This window comes from Megalobrama amblycephala, linkage group LG9, assembly GCF_018812025.1.
Source record: "Megalobrama amblycephala isolate DHTTF-2021 linkage group LG9, ASM1881202v1, whole genome shotgun sequence".
Taxonomy (NCBI): domain Eukaryota; kingdom Metazoa; phylum Chordata; class Actinopteri; order Cypriniformes; family Xenocyprididae; genus Megalobrama; species Megalobrama amblycephala.
In genome coordinates, this window is record NC_063052.1 from 32,034,320 (window position 1) to 32,041,749 (window position 7,430).

Sequence of the window (7,430 nt, forward strand, 5' to 3'; positions counted from 1 at the left end):
TATTGAGATTACTATTATAATGTTACTCCAGAGTATCTTTTTGCTGTTGTTGCTAGAGGTAAGTCCGGGATATATTAAAATGTATTAGTGTATTGTTTGGGTTGCATCAGGCAGTTTACAGAAAAAAAGAAGTTTCGTAAGTTTACACAATAAGGTAAATCTGCAATCAGATCTGAAAAAATGGTTCTACCCAAATTATCTTTCAATGATAAAGGGTGAAGGTTGAATCTCCATTAGTGCTATCATTATTCAGGCATTGATTTTTTTTTTCTTCTATTTCTTTTTTCTTCCAGAAAAATATTCCGTGCAATACTTCAACATGGAAGCAACAGGTTTACCAAATTTTTCACAGTTTGTGATGGCAGGGCATGAACAAAACATCATGAACAACAGCAGTGTTGCCAAACATCGCTTTACTCAGACTGATGGTGAGCACTGATGCACGTAAACATCATTAATATTTATCTAGTTTATCTAGATTATCTAGTCGTTCAGTTTGGTTTTGTACACACTGCATAGGATTTCTGTAAATTTGGTTGTCACTACCTGTAAAGATGCTCTTCTATCTAGAATGTAGTCACATGATAGTCAAGGATGAAATATCTCCAGTTTCTACAGTATCCCAGATTTATTTATTTATTTTTTTTTTTTGAAGAAAGAAAAAAAAGAAAATATGAACACTGAGAAGCACACACTATTCTGTTCTGTATTCTTCAACAGCGTGAAGAGTCTTGATAATTTTGTTACGAGATGGAGTTTTGTAACAAATGGGTTTCTCACCTGCTATTTTTCTCTTTATTATTTTTTTATAGAATGGAGACCAAAATACCAAAGATATGTTCAGTCAGATTAATTTGATTCTGAGTCAGACATGTTGGAATTTTCTAACTGACTGATGATTTTATTCTGACTGTATGAATTGATTATTCATACCTTTATATTCAAACTGTCTTTTTTCCTCAGGTGTGCAGGTGTGGGATGATCAGACTGGAACAACAGATGCCTTCCGTCAGGAAGGTTCTGTTGGAGAGGACTCTCTGTCTCTGGATTTGAAGGAGAAAGAGTTGAAGGAGAAAGAGTTGAAAGAGAAAGAGTTGAAGGACAAAGAACTGAAAGAGAAAGAGTTGAAGGACAAAGAACTGAAAGAGAAAGAGTTGAAGGACAAAGAACTGAAAGAGTTGAAAGAGAAAGAGTTGAAGGAGAAAGAGTTGAAGGACAAAGAGCTGAAAGAGATGGAGAAAGAGTTGGAGAAATTGTTGAAAGAGTTGAGGGAGAGAGAAGATCTTTACTTCAGCCCTGTGTGCAGTCCCAGCAGGCGCCGGACGTGAATATGAAGTCATTCTGATGTTGTACCCCAAATTTAGATAGAGGTTATATTTTAACGTTGGGTCTTACGTTATCTGATTTTAATTTTCAACCAAAGTGCAACATCTGGACATTGTGTGTGTAACAGCATTTTTGAAAATCTACTTACTCCATCTTTAATGTAATTCTTGTAAAAATGCACATATCATGTGTGCTTTGATAATGTTATACTCTGTATCTATATATAAACAGCAAAGCTGTATGTTTGTAATAGCTTCTGTTAATGCCTTTCAGTGAATCTTTACATTATATAGTCAGGTTCATTTATACATATTAAATGACATTGAAATATATTGCTTGATTTGACTAATCCATTTCATTAAACTACAAAATGTGTATGTATTGTATTCTGGAAATAAATTTTATGTCTTGATCAAAAGTTGTTATATATTATAGCATTGTAGATTAAAAATAATGTAATTAATTTATCTGTATATGTGGTTTTTGATTAGGAGACTTTTCTCCCCCAACATTTTAAATAAAATACCAACATTTTGCAGTATATTTCTGAAAAATCATTTTAAGTATTTATTTTCTTTGTACTCTGTTTTCTGTTCATGCCCTGTGAAATTTAATCCATTATAAATAATTGTTCAATCTTTCTGACATCATACATATTTTTATATTGTATTTATCATGCTTGACAACATCATTGAAACTCAAAATTTTGGACCTATAAAATTTGACTTATACAAATTAGAGCCCATAAGATCATTCCCTTCACATTTATCAGGTGACTTTACAGATAATTCTCAGTATTTCACCTGTTCATAACACAAAAAAAAATTTCACAAATTGAATCCATCTGCTGCCTAAATTAACTAATATACCTCTAAACAATTGAGTTTACATTATTAATAAAGCTGTGTTCATGAAAAGAAAGCTCAAAGTTCAGATCAAATAAAATCAAATCTACATTTTTTTATTTCCAGAATTTGTACAACTGTAATTAACAATATTTTAATATATAAAGAAAAAAAAAACTTGCAGAGAGTAACTGACCCAAACACAGCAATCTGAAATAGTTAAGCGAAGACTGAAACAACATAAAACTATTCTGAAATAATTATTTACAAAAGAAGTTTCTCTGCACACAATTCAGCTTTAAAAATCAGCTCCAGCTCCAGGTTTACTTCTCCTTCTACAAGAGACAGACAGAAATAAACAGACAGAGTTATACAAGAGAACTAAAGACAGCATCGATGAAATGTGAAATGAAATTTGATTGTGGTTTAGCAAAAAAAAAAAAGATGTTATTTACCTTATCAGTGTCACTGGAGTCTATATGAAAACAAAAATGTATATGATTGGATATTTAATACATTCTGGGGCATCCTATATTATTACAAACACAAATCTGTTCAATATTGCAACAGACTTTTTTTTCACACTAGAACAGGTTCTGTTGTCAGTTCACTTGTAAACAGCACTTCTGTGTTGCAGTGATGCTAGAAAACTGACTCACAAGAAGAGCTGAATGTCCAGGAAAGAAACTTTATCATGCCGTAAAGCACCAGAGCAACAGCGACCATCGCCATAGAGTCCTCAATAGAAGGAGCGCTGACACCTGATGAGAACAAAATATACAATCAGGAGTTACAGAACATTATAATGGACATATATATTCTTTTGGAAATGAAATATGAATCTTGAACAACTGCCTGAATGAGTTAATGATTCACTCATAAAGACTGTCACTTGTCGCCACCTACTAGAATGACTTCCAGAAAGAACCACTGAAAATCCCCATCACTAAAGCACAGTGTCTGTCTGAATATAGAGAAGTGGAGTGGACTGTATATCAACTTACTGGAACATTGCTCAGCCAATCAAATTCATTTTATCTACTATACGAAAGCTGCGTGTGTGTTTGCTCAATGTTGACCATCATAAATGACAGTCGATGGGAATGTATCTCTGTTAGTTCACTTCCTCACCAAGAAATCAGGACGGACCGAGAAATAACTGAATGTTGATGCATGTATTGGCGTGTTAAAGTCATGTCAAAAAGATTGCATTTAAGAATTGAGCGCATATGATAGCCACCACAATGTTGTAATAATTGCAAAGTGAAACATATTGTAAGCCAAGAGTTTCTCAGATGGGGTCTTCAGTGAGAAAATATGATGGATGACATGAATAAAGCTGTGTGTACATACATGAAACTATCCAGGTTTAATGATTTATAAACACTGTCTGAAAATGATGTGTCAGTCTATGACAGTATCACTCACCAATCACATTGAGGGCAGCAGTGGCTCGTCGTGTTCCTCCGTCATGTTTGGCTACACAGGTGATGTCACCACCACGGCCGAGCCCCAGTTTACTCGAGTCCAGCTCCAGACGGCTGCTCTGACTGAAGGTGCCATCAGACGCCTGTCTGTGACCCGTTACACCGCCCTGACCCAGAGAGCGGGACTTCCCATCAGCCCCGGTGAACTCCCAGCCCAGATCCAGAGTGTGAGGAGCAAAACCAGACGCCTCACACTGGATCAGCAGCACCTGCCCAGGAACCAGCAGAGGAAGAGGAGAAGGATAGATGGAGAGAGACGGAGGCTCTGGAAAGAAAACAGACAGCGGTTACTATTATATATATATATATATATATATATATATATAACTGTATTTTACTATAACAAATGCAGTTGATAAACTAGATGGCTGCAATATCATATCCATAATAACTTATCCAAATCTGACTTGGCAATGTCAAGTTCAGAGTATTCAATCATCTCACCAACTATCTCCAGGTCCACGGCTACCTGAGCCAGCAGGTGTGGAAGATACACTGTGCAGATGTAAGTTCCTGAGTGTCTCACTTGAGATTCTTCCAGAATCAGAGATGCATTTCCTGTTTCATAGAGGCCTGTGATGTCAATATCAGCTCCGGTCTCTGACGTCTCTGCAAACCGATCGTTCTTGCCATCGTAAGCGAGGACCAGCCGTCCTTCACCCCGAAACTGATAACGCCACTCGACAGAGAATCCAGAGCCGTGAACTGGAGAAGACGGGTCGACCCAGAACCCACAGTCTAACAGAACCTGTTCTCCCAGTCTAGAGCGGACCACAGGAGTTTTACTGGACACACTGAGAATGACTTTAGGAGAGAAAGACAGTAAGTATAATGATTTACTATATATATTATGTAAATATAGTATAAATTATAATATACAGTAACATATAATATGTTTTCTGCAATAACTAAGAAACTTGGGCTCGTTACCTTTCGGCTCTTTAGAAGCTGAAGGCGCTCTCATAATATTGGACAATGTCAGCTGCTCGTCAAGCCCTTGTGCTGCCACTGAGAACCAATCAGCTTGCAGGTAGACTGGACTTTGGGCGGAGTCAGTGAGAGCAGATGTCCATCTGACCATGGAGGCGTGAGGCATGAAAGGGTTAATCTCACACTTTGGTTTGTTCACAGAGCCTTTGGGAGGGTTCAGGGCGGCAGTACAGAACGTCCCAGCTGGATCTGGAGGAAGACAGGACATTAAAGTGCAGTTGTCAGATGTTTTACACTGGTATAATTGTTTTTTGTTAGGCAGTATCACACTACTATACTATACACATTACAGTAGATACAGACCACAAAGTGAGCACAAAATTAAACAAATTAACTTTGACTTGAGGATGTACTAGACATGTACACTGACCAGTCACATAGTAAATCCTGGACGGGCTGATGTCTGCAGGAGGATGAAGTTTAGACATGGTCTCTTCACTGTAGTCTTCAGTTCTGATGAACATTAGAGATTTCTCTTGACTCATTGGTACTGAGAAACCTCCTCCATGACCGGGCTTCTCCTGGACAAACCAGCACTCCAGAACCGGACATCCAGAACCGGAAGCTAAACGGTAAGAGACATTATGTTTATTGATCACACACATAGCCTTCTAATGTATTAAAGACCAAGGGGTCTCGATTACGAAAACTTACCGCTACAAAACAATGTAAATGCGATGATAGAAATCTTGTATATGGTCGCAATCTCAGACATCGTTGCTTTGCTTGTTAAAATGAAAACTGTGTGTTAAATAAAGGTCCGGCGGGTTTTCCCCCAAAACATCAGTGCAGCTTGCAGTCGTTTACTTTCAGTTTTGCAGCGCATGCGCATTAACTGATGTTTATTTTACAGCGCATGCGCATTAATTGCTGTTTATTTTGCGTCAAAATATAATGCCGTAATGTATTTAACACACATTATTAATGTAACATCATGCAAAAGTCATGTGGTCTTTCAGATTATACGCTAAAATAACTAACTTCTCTAAAACACGTGAATTTTAGCCTTTCTAGTTACCACTGGTCTCCAATAGGTGGCGCTCTAAACCCACAATATTATTCCAAACGCGCCATACGGCGAATAAATAAGAGGTGTTTGCCATGATATCACGTGGTTTCTCGGAACTGAGTGCAGCTCAGGACATAGGGAAATACCATCTCTTATTGTAACAACATCCAAACCTGCATAGCCAGTGCAGTTTTGTGCATTTATTTATTTGCATGTCATTGAAAAAAAGGTGGTGTGAAGTTTGTAGGCTATAGCTAAACTCAGGTCAAAACCTAAACCTGATCAAATCAAAAGTGGACAGATTAGTACAGGTTAGACAGAGTGAGACATCTGAGAATTTTTTCTTGCCGTGTCTCTTAGTAAACACGTTGTGACATTGAATAACAAACCAGTCATGTATAAATTAGAAGTTTTGAGTTCTATTTAAATATATACAGTATAATGCCTTTCTTTTGCATAAATGCAGCACTTCATCCATAGTTATCAGTGCCTAATTAACTTAAATATTTTGTAGATAAACCAAATTTGTATCCTCCTTGATTATTGTTATGTCTGTGGCATAAATACATTGGTTCTGTTGTTGTTCCTGCTGTGTCCTTTTCCTCTCTTAGGATTGGTTCTGGATGTATGTGGTTGGACCGAAGAAGAAATTTGGACTATAAATTCCCTGGGAATTCCTCTGGAAGGAGCTCTCTGTCTCTTTGTTTGTGTTAGCTGGTGGAAATGTAGTGCGACAGATTGTGATTTCTGTGATCTCTGCCTTAACCGAGTGCTGTTAGCCACTTTTGATACAGTGTGAAGGGCGTAGATTTGGTTTCAACATTGGGGGGGTTGAACGTATGCTGCCTTTTTTGTTGTTGTTGTTGTTGTTTAATTAAAAAATAATAATCTGTTTTATGTGTAGCGTTATTGGATTATCTATCTATCTATCTATCTATCTATCTATCTATCTATCTATCTATCTATCTATCTATCTATCTATCTATCTATCTATCTATCATAACTTTATGAAATTTATGTATGATCATTCATCAAATTCTAACATAACTGAGTGATTCTAAAAAGAAATAAATTATGTTAAATATTGAAACCGCCAGTAGGCGGCAGCGATTCACTTTTTTATTGATTGAGTCACTTAAATCGTTCATTCAGCCAATTCGTTCAAAAGTCAGATTAATTTAGGAAGAAAACAAACACCGATGTGAATACTTTTGTCATTGATCATTACAGACACTATTGAAAAATGAACTAACAAAACACACGGCTGTTTTGGTAACTGGTTACAGTTACACTGATAGTTATAGCTACATTGCAATGGATTAGCTAGCTAAAATATGAGTGTATTACACAACATTCTTTTCAGTGCATGCTTTATTCTTTTTAATGGACCAGCGGTTGTCTTTATTTTTGGTGCTCTCTCATTCAAACAGTACAGCACTACTCGCGTTGTTTTGGTGAAAGAGCGACGCGCATTGGTTGGGCGTTACCAATCGGTTCAATATGGAGGGGGAGAATATTTTTGTCTAATTTATTATGACAAACTCATATTTGAATAGAAACAAAATTATTGTTACAAAATAAATGAATTATACGTATTTTCATTTGATCTACTGTGATTTTCATGTTAAAATATTGGGGGGTTGTAAATGAAGCATTTGAATATTGGGGGGGTTACCTCCCCCCATCCCCCCCACAAACTATGCCCCTGAGTGTGACCCTTATGCCTTGAACATTAATGTCCTATTGATCCTGTCTGTAACTTCTTAATTATTT

General features: G+C 36.8%; 1 protein-coding gene across 1 annotated transcript; it reads right to left on the reverse strand.

The window, feature by feature from the left end:
- Positions 1-2,266: 2,266 nt before the first annotated feature.
- Positions 2,267-5,466, reverse strand: LOC125275684 (tapasin-like). Its single transcript, XM_048202868.1, has 8 exons — positions 5,303-5,466; positions 5,019-5,213; positions 4,589-4,837; positions 4,103-4,462; positions 3,600-3,923; positions 2,831-2,932; positions 2,627-2,646; positions 2,267-2,506 (listed from the first exon to the last, which is right to left on the reverse strand). The coding sequence occupies exons 1-8, from the start codon at positions 5,361-5,363 to the stop codon at positions 2,495-2,497; spliced, it is 1,323 nt and encodes a 440-aa protein (XP_048058825.1). The 5' UTR covers positions 5,364-5,466; the 3' UTR covers positions 2,267-2,494.
- Positions 5,467-7,430: the final 1,964 nt, after the last annotated feature.